The sequence below is a fragment of the Colias eurytheme genome, chromosome 28 (genome assembly GCF_061535395.1).
Source record: "Colias eurytheme isolate Ceu_HAF_F1 chromosome 28, ilColEury1 Martin Lab GWU primary, whole genome shotgun sequence".
In the NCBI taxonomy this organism is placed as follows: Eukaryota; Metazoa; Arthropoda; class Insecta; order Lepidoptera; family Pieridae; genus Colias; species Colias eurytheme.
In genome coordinates, this window is record NC_143007.1 from 4274850 (window position 1) to 4293563 (window position 18714).

The 18714-nt window shown below is 31.9% G+C and overlaps 4 protein-coding genes across 4 annotated transcripts; 3 read left to right on the forward strand and 1 right to left on the reverse strand.

Annotated features, from left to right (window-relative positions):
• The first annotated feature begins 2341 nt into the window (after positions 1-2341).
• On the forward strand, positions 2342-3743 carry LOC149896584 (uncharacterized). Its single transcript, XM_090117610.1, has 2 exons — positions 2342-2380; positions 3447-3743. The coding sequence occupies exons 1-2, from the start codon at positions 2342-2344 to the stop codon at positions 3741-3743; spliced, it is 336 nt and encodes a 111-aa protein (XP_089973736.1).
• A 2803-nt stretch (positions 3744-6546) lies between these two features.
• LOC149896585 (uncharacterized) lies at positions 6547-7300 on the forward strand. Its single transcript, XM_090117499.1, has 2 exons — positions 6547-6633; positions 6895-7300. Exons 1-2 carry the CDS (start codon positions 6586-6588, stop codon positions 7264-7266), a joined length of 420 nt encoding a protein of 139 aa, XP_089973625.1. The 5' UTR covers positions 6547-6585; the 3' UTR covers positions 7267-7300.
• A 7422-nt stretch (positions 7301-14722) lies between these two features.
• Positions 14723-15214, forward strand: LOC149896586 (chorion class B protein PC10-like). The gene has a single exon (XM_090117376.1). The coding sequence runs from the start codon at positions 14723-14725 to the stop codon at positions 15212-15214; it is 492 nt and encodes a 163-aa protein (XP_089973502.1).
• A 1480-nt stretch (positions 15215-16694) lies between these two features.
• Positions 16695-17546, reverse strand: LOC149896587 (chorion class CB protein M5H4-like). Its single transcript, XM_090117373.1, has 2 exons — positions 17499-17546; positions 16695-17327 (listed from the first exon to the last, which is right to left on the reverse strand). The coding sequence occupies exons 1-2, from the start codon at positions 17544-17546 to the stop codon at positions 16695-16697; spliced, it is 681 nt and encodes a 226-aa protein (XP_089973499.1).
• Positions 17547-18714: the final 1168 nt, after the last annotated feature.

Genomic DNA, 18714 nt, shown 5'->3' on the forward strand with positions numbered 1-18714 from the left:
GCAGTTTTCATGTTATAAACTTCAAGCCACTTTGTGTGTGCGTCAACGACTACCAAATAAACACATCCTTTAATAGGACCTAAAAAATCTATGTGTATTCTTTCAAACGGATGCGACGGGTACTCCCAAGCGACGACCGGAGCGCGGGGGGGGTGAGGGACGTAATTGTATACACACTTCGCATGAACCTATCATTGACTCAATAGCTCGGTCAATACCGGGAAACCAAAATCTAGAACGGGCCTCAGCTTTGGTTTTAACTATTCCCAAATGAGAAATATGTAATTCATTTAAAATTGTCGAATGTAAGCTTACTGGTAAAACAACTTTATGACCCCTCATAACGCAACCGTTTTCGTATGACAGCTGATTCCTACATAAATAAAATGGTTTTAACTGTATATCGGCTACTTTCGGAGGCCATCCATTTAAAATATAAAAAATCACTCGAGCTAAAACCTCATCACGTTTAGTTTCCGATCGCAACTTGTTTAAGGTAACCGGCATACTTCCTTCGACGACAAAACAAACATATGTTGCCCGATCGTACGCCACCTCGCAATCACAACACCTACACTGTTCGGTACACGCGCACTCGTGCGCTTCGCGTTGCACGCTCGCCCGTGAGAGATAATCCGCGCTGTTATCAGCGCTCCGAATGTATTCTATTTTATAATTATAACTACTTAGGAATAATGCGTACCGTTGCAGTCTATTCGCCGATAATTCAGGTATACCTTTATGCGGGCCAAAAATTGTAATTAAGGGTTTATGGTCTGTACGTAAAATAAATGGTACTGTTCTACCGTATAGATATTGATGGAAACGACGAACTCCGTAAACAATAGCGGTTGCTTCCTTTTGTATCTGAGCGTAGTGCTTCTCCGCGGAATTTAAAGTACGTGACACGAAAGAAATAGGCCTTTCGATTCCCGACGATTCTAGCTGAGAAAGAATCGCGCCGAGCCCAGTGGGCGACGCGTCTACAGTCAAAATTAATTGTGCGGTCGGGTCCCATCCTCGTCGCCACTGTTAGATACGTAGTAGGGAACAAGTGAAACACTTAACGGCTCGATTCGCACTGCTTTAATTTATAACTTGAACACCGGCGCGGACGCAGCCACGCACACATATACAAACTAAGTATACAACAATAACGTACTAAATAACGCAAAAACGCTTACCTTTATGAATGATAATCAACATTAGCACTTTTTCCAAACAAACTAGAGCATTTTATTAATTGTTCTAACGTAACACATACATTATCGCAAAATAGTGAAACAATAGATATATCGATAATTATTAGGACACTGTTACTTCATGGATTGATATTGTTTGATAATATATGAGTTATAGGAAATTGTTTTATTTGTTGAACCATATATTGTCCATGTAATCGCACTACGAAAGTACCTACCTGCCTTTTTTTAAGCATCTATTCAATTATTTGAAAAGTCAATAATAAAAGAAGCAATGCGTGTATTTCTCATTAATACTTACCTAATTTAAAAAAAAAAAGGTATGCGTGTACTAGAGTACACACGTAAGAAGTGAAACTTCTTTATGACCTTAAAAATGTCACGAGTATGGCGTAACGCAAAAATGTCACGCGTACGGCGTAACGCAAAAATGTCACGCGTACGGCGTAACTCTATGGGCGTAACGCAAAAATGTTACACTAAATTTTTGTCCAACCCCGATAAAGAAGTTTCACTTCAACAATAAGGTATGTACTAACATAGCATCATAATAGCAGATTTTACAATTGAAATTCATATCACAATTATTGAGATACGAATACCCTTACGATTCCCGTAAACACGCTTGCATGTGTGCGTGAGCCATTTCGAACGTGTTGTATGAAGTTTCCCTACTGGTTGTATCTGTATATTGTGCCATAAGTCATAGCAAAATACTTAAATATTATGGAATTAAAAAGTAATTAACAAAATCATATGGCACGATTTCGAAAGTAGCACATACGACAACACTTGTTGCCACTAAACACTAGCAGCATCGAGCCTATTTTTATGTGTGTAAACCTAACCATCTTTTCTGGGGCGAATTTCCAAAACTCTTTTCTTAATCAAATTATGTTTCAAAATATTCCTATTGTTAAGGTTAATAATTGTTGGTATGAGACCTAGTTTTCCTTTTTAATTTAAATAAACAAACTCAACTCTATGTGAATATACTATACTACAGAATACGTAGCACATAGACTAGACAAGTTGCAAAACTATGCAATATAACAATTATGTCATACAGCAAGCTTCGTAGATAAGAAAACTATACAAATAGGTAAATGTATTTTAATTATGTCAATAGTTTATACACAATGTTCGTCTTGTTTTTTGTAGTGTCACTTTTGTCCGGTGTAAGTATTATATACTGTTTCCTAAATTTTTAAACGTAGTCAAAAATTAACACAACATTTGTATCTATACTTTTCTGATAATTTTCTTTATATTATTAAAAAGAAAAACACCTGTATTATCTAATGATTCGTTCGTTTCAAAATAACAGTCTTGGACGTACACTTTTTATGAATAGGTATTTTCTAATGAATTCTAAACTAGAAGAAAGTCCAGAAAATATGAATAAGCGTTGTTTTTATTTCTAATAAAACTATTACAAGTTACTTATTAGTCTATTAAAATATATAATATATTTCAGTTTAGTCATTTAATAAAACGAATAATAAACAAATATAAAAAGAATGCCTATTCCTAAACTTCAAAAGAAAAGCACAATTAATTAAGCAGCCATATCACGTGGTAGATCGATATTATAGAGTTATTATGGTCCGGGAGCCAGCAGCAGATTTTATGACCAAGTTCCTCTCAAGCGGTAATTAGTAAAATGCATCAAAGTATAGTATTATGAAGCCTCGTGAACGTCAGCTGGAGCTCGGTTGGGGGGAAGAGCGGTTGTAGCCTCCCGTATCAGCTGACGGTTTTTCCACCAAGATACAGCCAGCTGACATATATATTTATCCACAGTTACATATAAGCTATCATCAGGTAAATTTTTGTTTGAGAGGAAATAACGGAAAATAATTTTTTCTTTAAATTTAACTTTCATGTTCGAGACACCAGCTGACGTATAATACACCATGTTGTAACCAGCTGACTATTTTTTTTCGTTGAGATATTGGGTTAGCTACAATTTGACAAATTTTTAGCTGAGAGGAAATGAATGAATGAATGTATTTTTTTTCCTATGTGCGTGGGAGGCTACAACCGCTCACCCCCCCAACCGAGCGCCAGCTGACGTTCACGAGGCTTTATAATACTATACTCTCATGCGTCTGACGAATTATCTCTTGAGAGGAAATAGTTAACCAAATTTGCACCTGGCTCCCTAACCATTATCACACAAATACTATAATGTTTTACAAAATAACATAGCTTCCCTAATAAAATAAAATCATTAATTTCCAGGTGTACACGCAATGTGTACCTTGCCAGTGCCTTAGCGCTGACATAAATCCCTTCCAATCAGTACTAGAATACTTCGACTCATCAGTCAGCTGCCTACAGCCAACCATCACCCCGTATGGCACAATTACCGAAGTGCCAGTGACGGAATTGCCAAGGATTATAAGTCCAATGTTGCCAGCCGCGTCACCCGTATCCGCTCTGGCACCGCCGTTTCTAGAATCGTTGCCACCCGCGTCTCATTGCTATTGCGCTTGCCAGTATCTAAAGAAAATGCCTATACCACCTCCTTTTATATAAATATAGATGAATAAGTTGTTAATCATTTGCTTTGAAATTTGTTGAAACTATAAGCAACGAGTCAAATGTTAAGTTTGAGATATGAAATAAACACATTAATTTTACTTATATTGTTTATTATTTAACTTCACGGTTACGTATTCCTATATATTATTTTTACTCTGTGTCCAAAGTAACCTGTATGATAAAATAGTTAACATTCTTATAAACATGGGCTATCTAACACTGAAAGAATTTTTCAAATCAGGCCAGTAGTTCCCGAGATTAGCGCGTTCAAACAAACAAACAAACTCTTCAGCTTTATAATATTAGTGTAGATCATAGATGACAATCTATCTACGTTCCTATATAATATTATCTATATAGAAATGATTTAATAACTTTCGAATTTGTGTATCTACTAGAAATATTAGTAAGTATGTATCAATATTTTGTCTGATAAAATGTTCATCATCATCGGCTACAGAGACAGAATCTTCAATTCTAATTTCAAATGTAAGTTGGTATACACTCACACCGTTACAATATTATGCTGTTTTATTTTTGAAATGAAACCTCTCTAGGCGCGTAGACAGTAAAATTTTAAGGTCACCTCATGGCAATACCACAGGCAATACGTAGGAAGTAATATAAGGCGAAGATTTTGGTATCTTTGAATCTTGCCAAAGAAGTTTCACTTCTGAAACGTGTGCTCGGGACACACGCTCTTTTTTGACTCAACTACATGATGTTTTGATTGTAGTAATTAATGGTGTTATAAACAGAGAAATTGTCACAGTCTAGAAACTATATAAAACAGAGGAAAAATACGATTACTAAACACGAAAATACGCTCTCAAAAATACCACAGTAAAATCCTTTAGGCACGTATTTTGAAAATATTTGTGACTTGTTCAAATTTATCATAATTTCATAGACACAATGACACATATTGTGAAAACTGGAAGTATTTAAATAGAACAAACGAAGTATTTTTAATAATAGAGGAAACATTTGGAAATTGTGTATATTTGTCATGTCAATAATAACATGTTGTATGGTTTGCATTTTTATTATTCTGGTAAGTAGGTAGGTACTATGTAGGTAGTTAACCTAATTGTAGTTCGTATGTAGTACTGTAAAAATAAACATTTTACATTACTTACATTATCTTGTAAACTAAAAAAACTTGGATAATTCATATTGCGATTCAAATAAGAATAGGAACGACAGGTATGTCAAATGTTATTAATTATTAAATTATTAACTTAGAAAACCATTTGACGCTAAGTCAATCCTCATCATCAATCGTCAAAAATGTGAATCTCATTTGGATCTCATAGATTCATAGTATCTACTTTGGAAACACAAACAATTTGGTATTATATTGTTTGTATTGTACTTACTATTTAATTTGTAGATAAATATTTAGTACAATACTAATAATAAAATTTACCTACCTAATTTACGAATTATAGCTGCTAAATTCTGGAAAAATATAATAATACCACTCATTTTTTCGAGTAATGAGAATATAACACAATATTATACGGACTAAAATCCGTCTTCATCTTCTTAATCTAACTTTTTTATTTCAGTATATAGCTATAGTTTATACATATAGTATGTCGCCATACCCAGAAGGGAGATGTTGGAATGGAGTCAAATACTTAAAGAAAATGGCTCTACCACCGCCGTTTATATGATGTAAAATTAATGTAATAAACAATTGAAAAATATGCTGTGTTTTTATTAAAATACACAACCTATCCCTTATAATCACTACATAGTATAAAACAAAGTCGCTTTCTCTGTCCCTATATATCCCTTTGTATGCTTTAATATTTCAAACCACGCAACGGACTTTGATACGGTTTTTTTTTTTAATAAATAGAGTGATTCAGGAGGAAGGTTTTAGTATACAAGGTGAAAGGTAAGACGTTTGAAAAATTTAGACAGGAGCTTCTACTCATGAAACTGAACAACTTTTGTTCTACAACTTTGCTGAATTTGTAAAAAAAATTGGACTTTGTAAGGAAACTTCGCTAATCAGCTGACAGATTTCCATACAAAGTCCAAATTTTTTTCTATGAATTCAGCAAAGTTGTAGAACAAAAGTTGTTCAGTTTCATGAGTAGAAGCTCCTGTCTAAATTTTTCCAATATCATTCTTACCTTTCACCTTGTATAATTTATAGCGAATTATAGCGAAGCCGAGGGCGGAAAGCTAGTTTATTAATATTTTAGAAATAGAATAGAAGAGGCAAGAATTAAAGTTTATTGTGATTAAGATTAAGTATTTCAATTATTTAATTTTAATATTTCGTAGTAACCATAGTATAAAGAGAAGTTATGACCACTAGATTTCCGCCCGCGGCTTCGCCCGCATTTTCAAAGGAAAACCCGCATAGTTCCCGTTCCCGTGGGATTTCCGGGATAAAACCTATCCTATGTGTTAATCCAAGTTACCCTCTATATGTGTGCTAAATTTCATTGTAATCGGTTCAGTAGTTTTTACGTGAAAGAGTAACAAACATCCATATATCCATACATCCATACAAACTTTCGCCTTTATAATAGTATTAAGATAGTATAGAAGAAGAAGAAGAATTCTCTTTATACTATGTAGTAACCAAACTTCTCTATAGATGATATATTTTATTACAGCAGCCATCGTCAAGCAAAGCCAGGGCGGCAAGTTAGTTGTTACATAATAATTCTCTAACAATCGTTATTTCTCTCAAGCAATTACATAATGTAACGATTGTATGTTGATAAAGAATGTTTTATCTAAAAATGTTCATACTTAAGCAGTACAGTTGGTGCTTTGCAATTAATAATTCGTTTATCATTACAATATCAGCATGTCTGCTCGCTGTTTGTTCGTTTGTCTGCTTGTTTTGGTAATAGATGTGAGTATAATCATATTATACACAATTTTTTTTATATCTGTCAAATTTTGACAGCTAAAGATCAGTATAGAGCCGCCTTAAATCTGATAGTTATTGAAAATCCATTTTACGTGGTTGGCGTAAGATAACTAGCCAGGCCAAGAATAAAAAAGTCTTATATCTGTTTAAATCTTCCTGTACAACAATAACTGATGCATCTTATTAATTTTGTAATATCAGAGTATCCAAGTTACTCCATATAAACTACCTTTAAAATTTCAGAACGCAACAGCACAATACAGAACAACGGAGTTAAAGCCACAGAGTATAAAACAGCTACAGAATCAAAATGTCCGAGAACTTCGTTCAGTCGTCATGCCAGCTCCCAGAATGAAATTAGTGTCACAACGTCATCGTTACGTCATCAAAAAGGCGCCAAAAATGAAAAATAATCTACCAAATATATCAAAAAGACAATATTTGGCTGAGCTATTAAAACAATCAGCATATAAAAATGTACACGAAGCGGCCAGTATTTGCAACAGAGAAAAAAAATCGCCGAACATTAAAAACTTTTTTGAGAAATCTCCTTTGAATTTGTTCAGCGATGGTGCCAGTGCGAATAACGGTGTTCTAAACTTTAAATATTTATAGTCTATTAGAACTTAATATATATTAAATTATTTATTGTTAATCTAATTTATTAAACTTATTTTGAATATATTTTACTTTTATTACTACCAAACGAAAGGAAAAATAAACAGTAGGTACCTACCTGTTATGGAAAACTTGAAATCGCAAATAAAATACAGCCAGAAAGGATACCTAAGTGAAAATAAAATTAACTTTATAATGAAACCTATTTTTGAACGAATCAATAATTTTTATGTGATCTTTTTCACTTCCAAAAGCTAATAGTAGAGTCAGTAAAGAAAACAGTTCTTAATTGTACCTACTACCTAGTCCCAAGGCAAAATGTCAAGCAATAACTTTAAAGAACCTTAAGTTCATAAGATAGGTAAGTAAATGTAGTTAAGTTACTACTATTAAGTTATTACTCAATCTAATTTCGGATAAAAATGAAATTCGAAAATTGTAAAAATGTTTATTTCATGTCATTTCGTTGTCCATGTCGATTTTTTTAATTAAAATTAAAATGCGGTTAAAACCACAGTGTAATTAAAATTTACGTCAAGTATAGGTAGATGCACAATATCTATAATTCATGAAAAATTTCAAATTTATTGTAATTTTGAAAATATGTTACTTTCATTATTAGGTATGATAATACTATCTAATCTTATGTGTTATAACTTATAATATAATAACACAGGATTTGTTTATAAGTTATAAATGTACTCAGATGATTCAAATTATACCTAAGTATTCAATTGTTGTTTTGATGCGTAGATGTAGAGACAAGAATTACAGAATATAATTAGTACTTTTTTACAGCTAAAACATATAATATTCGTTACAATGGAAAAAATCCAAACATAAGATTTATTATAACTCTTTCCTTTCTAAAACAGAAAACAAAACATGAGCCAAATAGTTATCATAATTTTAAACCAAGCTTCAGAATCGACAGTTTTAACCTTTTGTGCTTGGCATAGAATATCTGAAAAGGTATTTATTTTTTTTTATAAAATCTCTTGATTACTAATAAGTACCACGCAATCAAGTATTAAAGCTGATTACTGGATAAACAAAATTAAGAATCAATTGATGCATAAAAAATAAGTCATCGATGACGATAGGAGTTGACTTGGCAAAAAGACTGTTATACCTATGTATTATGTTTAGAGAACAAATTTTTACACACCCATCTATTTAGCCATGGATATAATTCAGTTTTAGAGTAGGAGAACTTTCAGTGCTCGAATGCAGTCATTTTCTTCTTTAATTAAATGAAGAATTTTTGCTGCCCTACCTTGTGACGCCATTCGTACAACCTTTCTAAATAGAGTCATAAATACCCAGAATATATGCTTCATTTATCTAAAACCAAGATACGGCCTAACCAGCCTTTAGATAGATCACGATTATAGATAATAATTACGTAAAAATTATGTATTTATATGTAATTTACATCATTATTCAATAGTTTCCTATCATTTTACGCAACGCAATAATGTGTGTTCAAAAATTATTGTTTATTACGCAAATTTTATTTGTACAGGTAATTACAATAGATTATTATTATAATAGATTGAAAGTGTCAAACTAAAACATAGCTTATTATCACTATTTTTGAGTATAAGATTAGATAGTTATTTGATTGTTGCAAAGATCAGCAAATTATTAGATGAATCTTAGTGAGATATTGTTTAAATACCTAAATACGCCTAAGTAACTTATTAAGGTATATATTTTATTTATTTAAGCAATTTATGATCACAACTCTTCTATGTATCTATATTACAACAGCTGCTTTCGAGTCCCAACTCGTACTGAACTTTTTATTTTCTAACATTTTCATAATAAACTACCTAAAAACTGCTTGTCAAGTGGTTGATATATTTTTTTTTCTTTCAGCAAATATTCTGCCAATCAACACCGTTTGGGATCAATATGGGCTGTCAAAATGCACCACCAATGCCATACCAATTTAGAAATCCTATATTTAATGCACAGAATACACCAGTGATGCCAATGCCATATGGCATGCCATTAACTAAGATGCCATTTGATAGAATAAATATTCATGGCATGCCAAACGTCTTCAATACGAACGTACGAGATCCCTACGTTGCCAATACATTTGGGCCTGACGCATTTAATCATTTTCACATGTTAACACTTAATAAACTTTTAGGAAATATTCCATATAGTAATACAGGGTATATAGACGAGCGTACTAATTTACCAGGGTTTGCTTTTCCCTCAGTTATGAAGGTTTTAAGCAATCCAAATTTACAAAGTACAGCTAATGAATGTAACGCTTGTGGCATGCCATGGAATGTGCCAATCAATGGCATTCCTGGCATATTTAACATGTTTAATAGACAAAATATTGGACCGTGCTAGTAAGAATACTGAAAGACAAAGAAAGTTGAAAATGTTATAAATTATGAATTTGGTATTTAAATGTACTGGAATGATGAAAAAGGTGCAAGCTTCAGGATACACGGCTTATGACCATATTTTGTGAATGAAAGATGTGTTATTATATTTATTGTAAATGACATCGAATAGAAGATTCGTTTGCGAACTTAAGTAATGTTAATATTGTTTTATCTGTGTTTCAGATGCAAATCTATGAAAGTAACTTCAGTGAAAAGTGATATATGGATGAAGTGTTAAAAAGTGCAATGCATTATCGTTTCGCAGATGTGTTGATGTGTTAATTTTTATGAACTGTCGGCATATTATATTGTTAACTAGTCATAGTATGTTGTTAACTTATTTTTAAATAAATGAATAAATCTTGTGTTCTTTAATTTTTTACATCATAAAATAGACCAGCTAACTATTTAATGTAGATCGAATCGGTCCAATACGGAAAACGGAATAATGAGAAAAATAGACAAATGAATATTGAAAATTATAGGTACAAATTACGGCTGTATACTTTATAATTTTAAAATTATAAACATATGCTTTTTGTTTAATTCTTAACTAGTTTTATATTAAAAATGTTTGTGACAAGAAAAAAACTGCTGCGTCTTAACTTAACAGCTATCAATATAACACAAACCACGTCTCGATGATTCAGCAAGGTCGATCGTATATTAACTATATACGCATAGCATATTATATTTCTTGGTAATTGATGATTGATTTTTCTTAAAATAATTAATGAACATAGCCCGTTTAGCAAATTATAAACAAATTTATTCCATTGGGAGGTCACCGTTTCCTTTTCACTCTTTGGGTATTTATTTAAGGATTTTTAAATTTTGAAAATTACAGCACAGAAGACAGGTCTACAACTTATTTCATTCCAAATTTCATCCTTAATGGCTATCGGTGATATTATAGTTAGCCGTAAAAGTTATAGATAGACAGAGTTTTGGATTTATAATTTTTTAACATACGTATTTTCAAAATAATTTGGAAAATCCAAAAGTGCACGCCTCATAATTTTTTTTTAATAAATATTTATTAATTATTATTTTTGTTTATTTAATAACAATTAAACCACATCGAATCAGACCCTGAAAAATGAAAGGGTTCTATTCCTGAGCATACTCAAGCGTAAGAGAAAAAAAAAGACTCGATTAGTAAAGTATTTCGGTCGCTATCGTGTTAACAAGAAAAAGGATCCGCACATACAGACACACGGACGTCCAAGACAGAACTTTTTTAAACTGTTTTTTAACTAGTTTAAATAACAAAAATGACATCAAAAATATCATGAACGTTAAAAATAGTGTTTTTTCTTAATATGTGTGTGTATGTATTATCTTACAAGTGCAATGTATGATACATAAAGACATTTTAAGTTTGAAAAATCAGATGTTTTGCGCGAAGTGACAGTAGTACCCACCTCAACGCTTCGCTTATGAGGCGTGCAATTATTTGAATGATTGGGAATAAGTTTAATATAATCTTATGCTATTTAAAAGTCACATGGTCAGTTTCTACTTGATGGTAAAATCACTGATAGCATATCTAATACATTTTGACTGAAAGTTAATACATTTTTAGTAATTACAACTGATAGATAAGGTAAACTATTACCTGTTTGTATATTGTATGACCTATAAAAAAATTTAAATTGGTAATTTTAATTGGTAATATTAATTCTGAATGAAAGACGGTCCGATTGCAATTTTAAAGCTCATGTAGTTACATATTATGTCTGAGAAGTCAGGAATAGACATTGTGCATTATCCACCCAAAAATTGCACCCAGTTTTCGGAATTTGTGCTTTAATATTTCTGTCGCCTTCATCCATACTAATATTATAAATGCGAAAGTAACTCTGTCTGTCTGTCTGTTACTCAATCACGCCTAAACTACTAAACCAATTTGCATGAAATTTGGTATGGAGATATTTTGATACCCGAGAAAGGACTAAGGCTACATTTTATTGCGAAATATGTACCACGGGGGAAGCCGGGGTGGACCTCTAGTAAAAAATAAATTAAAACACGTTCTAACTTTCAATAATTTATTGTAATCTACAAAATTCACCAGTACTATGTACATTTTAACTAAAATACTGATTAGCGCATTTATTCACGACATCTATTACCTGATTGCCAATAGACTCAGACACGACAGCGGTGCCAGAGGATGGCACGTTGCCATCTACAGATATCATGCCATAAACTGGGAAACAGCCACTGACTTTGATCGTGCCACCGATTGGCAGATCACCAACCATGTTGATATCACCGTATTGTAAGCTTGGCACGAGTTCTGATATAACAGGACTCACTTGGATATTGCTTATAGCAGGATTTGGCACGCCAGACGCAGCGCTTGCCAGTACGTTGTTGTTTATGGCATTGGCGTTTAATCCGCTTGGCATTATGGAATTATTGATGGCATTGTTTGATAGTATGTTTGTTTCACTAAATGTACTTGTGAAAGGAGTTTGTGAGATCGATGCTGCATTGTTTAAATTCGATAAGTACGCATTTCCTGGTGTTGGCAAGCTGAATGCAGTCTGAAAAATAAAATAACAAATAAGTATTTGATGTTAATGGTTGAGAGAGTTTTATGTATATTAGTAATTAATACTGTCTGTAACAATACGAGTATTACAAATCAGATAGTGTATGTAATAAACTAAAATCTAACGTCTTTTTTTGTACGACGCTAATTTGATAATTTTTAGACTATGGAGACAGTATATAATTATATATAATAAGTATATATAATATAGTATTATTATCTTTTAAAAGAAAGGTAACTTTGTAGGGCATTTTTGAAAATCGCAATATCTAAAGATGTGAAATAAAATAATCTACTTACTCTCAACATTAAGGCTTGAATACACAAAAATACAAAACGATTCATCTTTAACGGTTTAATTAAAAGTGATATGATAATATATTTGCTATTTTATATTATAGTGAATACTATCTACATATTGAGTTTTGTAATCAAGTTATCGTATGTATGAAGTCATTTTAAATTGCATTTATTTTGCTGCAATCTCTTATCTACGATTTTTGACCTTTTTTTATAAAATGTAACTTGAAGATTACGAAAATAAGTGCTTTTGTATTGGTTATTGCTTTTACTTTTGATAAAATGCTCAAATTATACTTAAAGTACCATATACATAGTACCTACATATGATCTATTGTCTGTGGTACATATAATAAATACTACACTAGGTACTAATTTAGCTTAAAATCATATGAAGTCAAGTTCAAAAATAATTATTAATTTGACACATAACTTTGGTACCTATAGTATGTTACTTATATTAAAATGTGTAGTAATTTGAGGAATTCCAGTGAAAATTACAAATTGTTCGGGCGTTTGTATTGTTGATTTTAAACATACTTGGAATTGATCGAAACGTGTTCTCTATAATACATACTTAAAAATGGCAATAATTACAAAATATTCTCTGAAATCTGCCTTTATCCAGTAGGTGGAAAATAATAATTAATGTTCTACTGAAATACAAAATTTCAACTATCTATACAGGGTGTCCCACTGTTGGTATACTAAGCTCAAAGGAGGTTATAGTCTTGCATACGCTGAGTACGTAAAAAATACTTATAAAATTCCAGACGCAGTCTTTTTTCAAATATGTAGATGAATTCTTAAAACTCTATGTGTACACCCATAACAAGCAACCCACCCAACTTTGCTACCAGCACGTGACCTATCGTTTAAGATTATGTTTCATAGACAAAATTCTCACATTAGCGAAGCGGTTTATGCGGCTGCGAGAGGCTAGAGAAGACAACATGGATTTTCAGGAAAAAATTAGCAAAAATTGTTTGATGTTATTTTGTTGTTTAAGTATTTTTTACGTGATCAGTGTATGCAGAACTACAAGTCCCTTCGCGCTTAGTATTCCAATAGTGGGACACCCTGTATAGTAGACAATATTTCGATCTGATTATAGAAAAACATATAGAAATGTCACAGATATGAATAATATTTTCCAGAAAGCATTAAATTTTTGTATAACGGGAATATTTTTTTAGTGATATACCTAACTATATTATTTCATTTATGTACTTCTAAACCTAAGTAATTATAATTTTTATCTACTATTAATTTTTGGTCCGAATTTGCCTATCAAAATTATATTCAATCACACTTTTCAAAGATATATTATCTTAATATATATATATATATATATATATATATATATAAATCTCGTGTCACAATGTTTGTCCTCAATGGACTCCTAAACCACTTAACCGATAATAATAAAATTCACACACCATGTGCAGTTCGATGCAACTTGAGAGATAGGGTAGTTTAAACATGTAGGTACCACGGAAGAAGTCGGGGCGGACCACTAGTAGGTACTATACATATGTATATTATCATGTAGGTACACACGTACATAAAAATAATTTTTATTTGCACATTATTTTAGCGACTCATCGGAGGCATTTTATAAGATTACTAGGATATGAATTAAAATAACTTATCAGTATAAGTATAATAAATGTATGTTTTTACTGACAAATGATAAGATATAAAATAAATACATATTACCAAACAGTAACAAAACATTACAAACATACAATTGTTAATTATGTCACTGCTATAACAATGAATTTTGCAACCAATGTGTATTTAAGTATCAGCAAATTTAATTAATGTCATATTTTTATTTCAATCTAAACAAAAACACATAAAAATGTTCAAAATTGTAACATTTTGCGTTCTTGCAATTTCAATCCAGGTACATTTAGCATATTATTTTAAACATAAAACATACTAATTTAATAGATAATTTACAATATTTTTAAAACATTTAGGTCAATTTACCGTTTCTATAAATCATAATAGAATCATAGTTCTATTAAAAACAAAACATTTTTCACGAACCAATTTATTACTTCTTTAGCATAATTCATATCCATAGTTCTATTAATAAACATATTTTAAACTAATTATTCATTTTATTTTCCAGACCATTAGTTGCCAGTGTTTACGCAATGTAAATGCAGGCATTATGGGTGCTGCTGTTGAACCACTTATGTATGGCAACTCCATAGCATATGGTGCAGAATATGCCAATCCCTGGGTCGAATCAGGATACGGTTTGAATCTGGCAACCCTTGCAGCGTCTAACAAATGTGGCTTCACTGTTACTAGCAGTTCGCCAATCGCACCAAACGGTGTGTCAATCTTGTCAGAGAATATGGTGATTGAAGGACCTTTAGCCGTCAATGGTCAATTGCCATTCCTGGGCACTCTCGGTCTTGAGGGTACGCTTCCCGCTGCTGGTATGGGTGTCGTTTCGTACGGTTGTGGTAACGGCAACGTTGGCATTACTAACGAAGCAATGCCTGGCAGCGGATATGCTCTGGCAGGACCGTATGGCATGGGACCCGGTGTTGGTCTGGGATCTGCTGTTGGTTTGGGACCCGCTGCTGGCATCGGACCAATCGGTATTGGTCTCAATGGCATGTACGGAGGCTGTGGATGCCAAAACGTTTATTAATTTAAGTGTTTATTGTTGAATATTGAATAATTCTACTTGAAGTGTATAATAATTTATAAATAAAGTGAAACACTTCTTACTTTGGATATTTTATTACCTTTCATTGATTTACCTTCATTCAGAAAATGGATACAATAAGAAACCTCTTTTAATTGATTTAAAAAAAAATAACCAGATAGTTTCAATTCTTTTCAATTATTATTATATTCGCAATTAATATATATTCGTTCAAGCGTCAAAAATAACTTCATTTTAAAGTTTTTAAGCTTATGACTTTTCTTTATACGAAGAATAAATCCAATTTGCTAAGAAAATTAAAATACATAATAATATTTTAATTCTCTTAGTAAAATAAGGCTCTTGAGTTATAAATACGTAGTATGATATAAAAAGCCTACTAGATTAATAAATATAACTGTTCAATACTTTATCAAGAAGTCGACTCTACATTCTATGAGAACAGTGGCGAAATCGGGACAAGAAACTCACACATAAAATAATATTTTAAAATATTGATTTATAATACTTTAACTATATACATTTGCCTTTGTAATCCTATTTAGATTCAAATACTTATTAATATAAGTCACGAGTGGCTGAATTGGTCAGGCATCCGCCCCGGTTTGGCGCGAAAGGATGCGGGTTCGAGTCCCGCTTCGTGATCGAATTTTTTCTATTCTTTATAAATTTATAATTATAAAGCATTTGAATGCCATAAAACCAAAAATATCAAATTGAACAAATACTTATTGTTATTTCATTTCTCGCTGTAGAGTACCTATAGAATGAATAGTTTGTGTAATTTATATAGTGTGTGCTGTACCTATGTGTTAAGTATAATTGTTTGTTACATTTCGTACAATATAATAAGTCTGTAATTAATAATTAATGAATCAACGTAAACAAACGTTGGTATTTCTAATAAATAAATACTTTGACCTATCCAAAAAATAAAGTGGTAATTTTGTTACGTATCTGCATTCATATTACACTTAATTTATATAAAGATGATTATTTAGATAACATTCAATTAGTAACAACTTTTGTCTAGTAGTGTAAGTAAGTCCCATGCCTGAATGGGTGATAAACGATGACGAAATAAACATCAGGCAAAAGCTTATATCAGTTAGAAGTTAAAGGCTTGGTAGCTTACGTGATGAATTTTGTAAAAGTATTACTTAAAAAGAGCAACAAAATCTTAACCAACGGGTAAACACCATAAATAATAATATTTTCTCTAGTTAAAGACAAACGAAATGTGTGCTTATTTTTACAGATTAAACAACATTCATTTAACGATCCATGATAATTTTCCAATTATATTTACATGTAGGTACGTTTGTTACATTTAACTATTATAATATGCTCCATAAAATATGTATATTTTTTCAAATCATAATATTAACACGAAGAAAGAAAATGAAAAATATATTATATTGTAAAACAGTTTATTACTTAACAACCAACAATTGTATAATACCTAATATACGGGTAATCCATTACAGCCTAGACTAGGTGCTAATCCTAGAGCTGGATTTCCGTAGCCACTCGCATATGCAGCATTGGCAAGCGCTGCAGAGTTGGCAAGCGCTGCGTTGCCAACTAAAGGTTCGTTTACTCCTTCGCTGACCATGCCAACATTGCCATTGCCACAACCGTAAGCGACTGCTCCTGCTCCTAAAGCTGCCAACGGGCCTTCCACAGAAACCACACCGAGGAATGGCAGTTGTCCCGACACAGATAACGGTCCTTCAACTGCCATGTTATCTGATTGTACAGAAACGCCAGTAGGCGAAATAGGAGATGACGTCATAACTCGTAAGCCACCGCCTCTTGATGCAGCTAAATCGGCAAGCGACAAACCGTATGTGATTCCGGGAATGCCAGTGACGATTGGCAGTTCAGATTCACAAGGACTAGCAGGAGCATATGCCAAAGGGTTTGCATAGGAATTTTGGTACATTCCTGGATATCCGTAGCCAGCGTATGGCCCGTAGGCATTTATGGCAGCGGCTTCTGCAGCTGCGGCGTTGGCAACTGCGCTATTGCATGCAATGGGGTTGCCAAGGCCGGCAATATTGTACACGCTACCTATGCTTTGACTGGCGACCATCTGGAAATAAAAAAACACCAATATTATATTTGCTTAGTTTTAAATAGATATGTGGATTCGAACTTTCTTTATTAACAATTTGCAAATATTTTCATTACATTCATTTGCCTATTTTTGCGTATTTATCATAAGCTTGTTAATATTGTTTATCAAAATATAATAATATTATACCTGAATTAACATCGCCGAAGCAAAAACAAATAGTCCCCTTAGCAACATTTTAAATGAAAATTTCACGAAGAATGCCTCCTGTAATCAAATTCACCCTTATATATAGTTTACCAATTTTGTTTAATTACCAATTCAAATACCAATAAGAAATTTTGCAATTGTTATCATTTTTTACAAAAGACTATCGTCTAATATTACGTATATTTTTTACATCATATGTTTCGTAAATATATATTTTGTTTGAACGTATTTTATTATTATGTGTCTTTGAATTTAGTTTGCGATTTTTAAAACTGCTGCTATAACTTTTCTTTGTCTACTATGTATAAAACAGGTTACTTTTAACAAACGCTTGTTAATAAATCACATAGTTTAAAAAATAGATTTTAGTATAAAATTATAATATTACCTAACTTTTTCGTGCCTATCGTTTTTTCTATTGTTTCATTTGATGCAAGTATAATATAATTAAGAAAAACCTAGTTTTATTCTTTACACATACCAATGTTATGTATCCTACTTCCATCTTCTATTATAAACCCGAAAGTTTTTAAGAATTTAGTAAATTTATAATAATAAGAGAAAGAGTATAATAATTTAAGTATGCTATAGACTGGGGTAGAAGCCTTTGAAAATAATGAAAAGATAAAAAAAATCGCAGTCGGATGAAACCCATTAGAAAAGGAGGGGAATATGATGAAAATAAAAGGAAAAATAAATTACGGTCAATCCGAGTTCGGGAAGTGGGAGGGGGGATCTTTTAAGAGAAAAAAATGGTTTCTCCTGATTTCCGACAAAACTACAAGTCCTATAGAAAAAAGTTCAATGGTAAAGTTGTAGGTAATTAAAAGTTCTACAACTTTTGTATTCACAATTTTTTCACACAACCTAAAAATTTAGGTGAGAAACTCAAAAAACCAAGTTTTTGGTCTTTTATTTCTATCTACTTCAAAATTTATTTTTTTTCTACGAAATTTGGTGGAAACTTACTTAATTATGTCCCAAATACACTGTAATTTATTTGATTGAAAATATTTATTTTTTCGCCTTATTTTGAATTAATACCAAAAAAACAACCTAATTTTCAATCGAAAAGTCACCCGTCAAAATATCAGCTTTTTTCAAAAACTTGGGGTGCCTTTTATTCATTGAAATCTCTACTTTCATATGGTGTAAAAAAAAATAAACACCACTGTAGTAAATGTTCTCAGGAAAT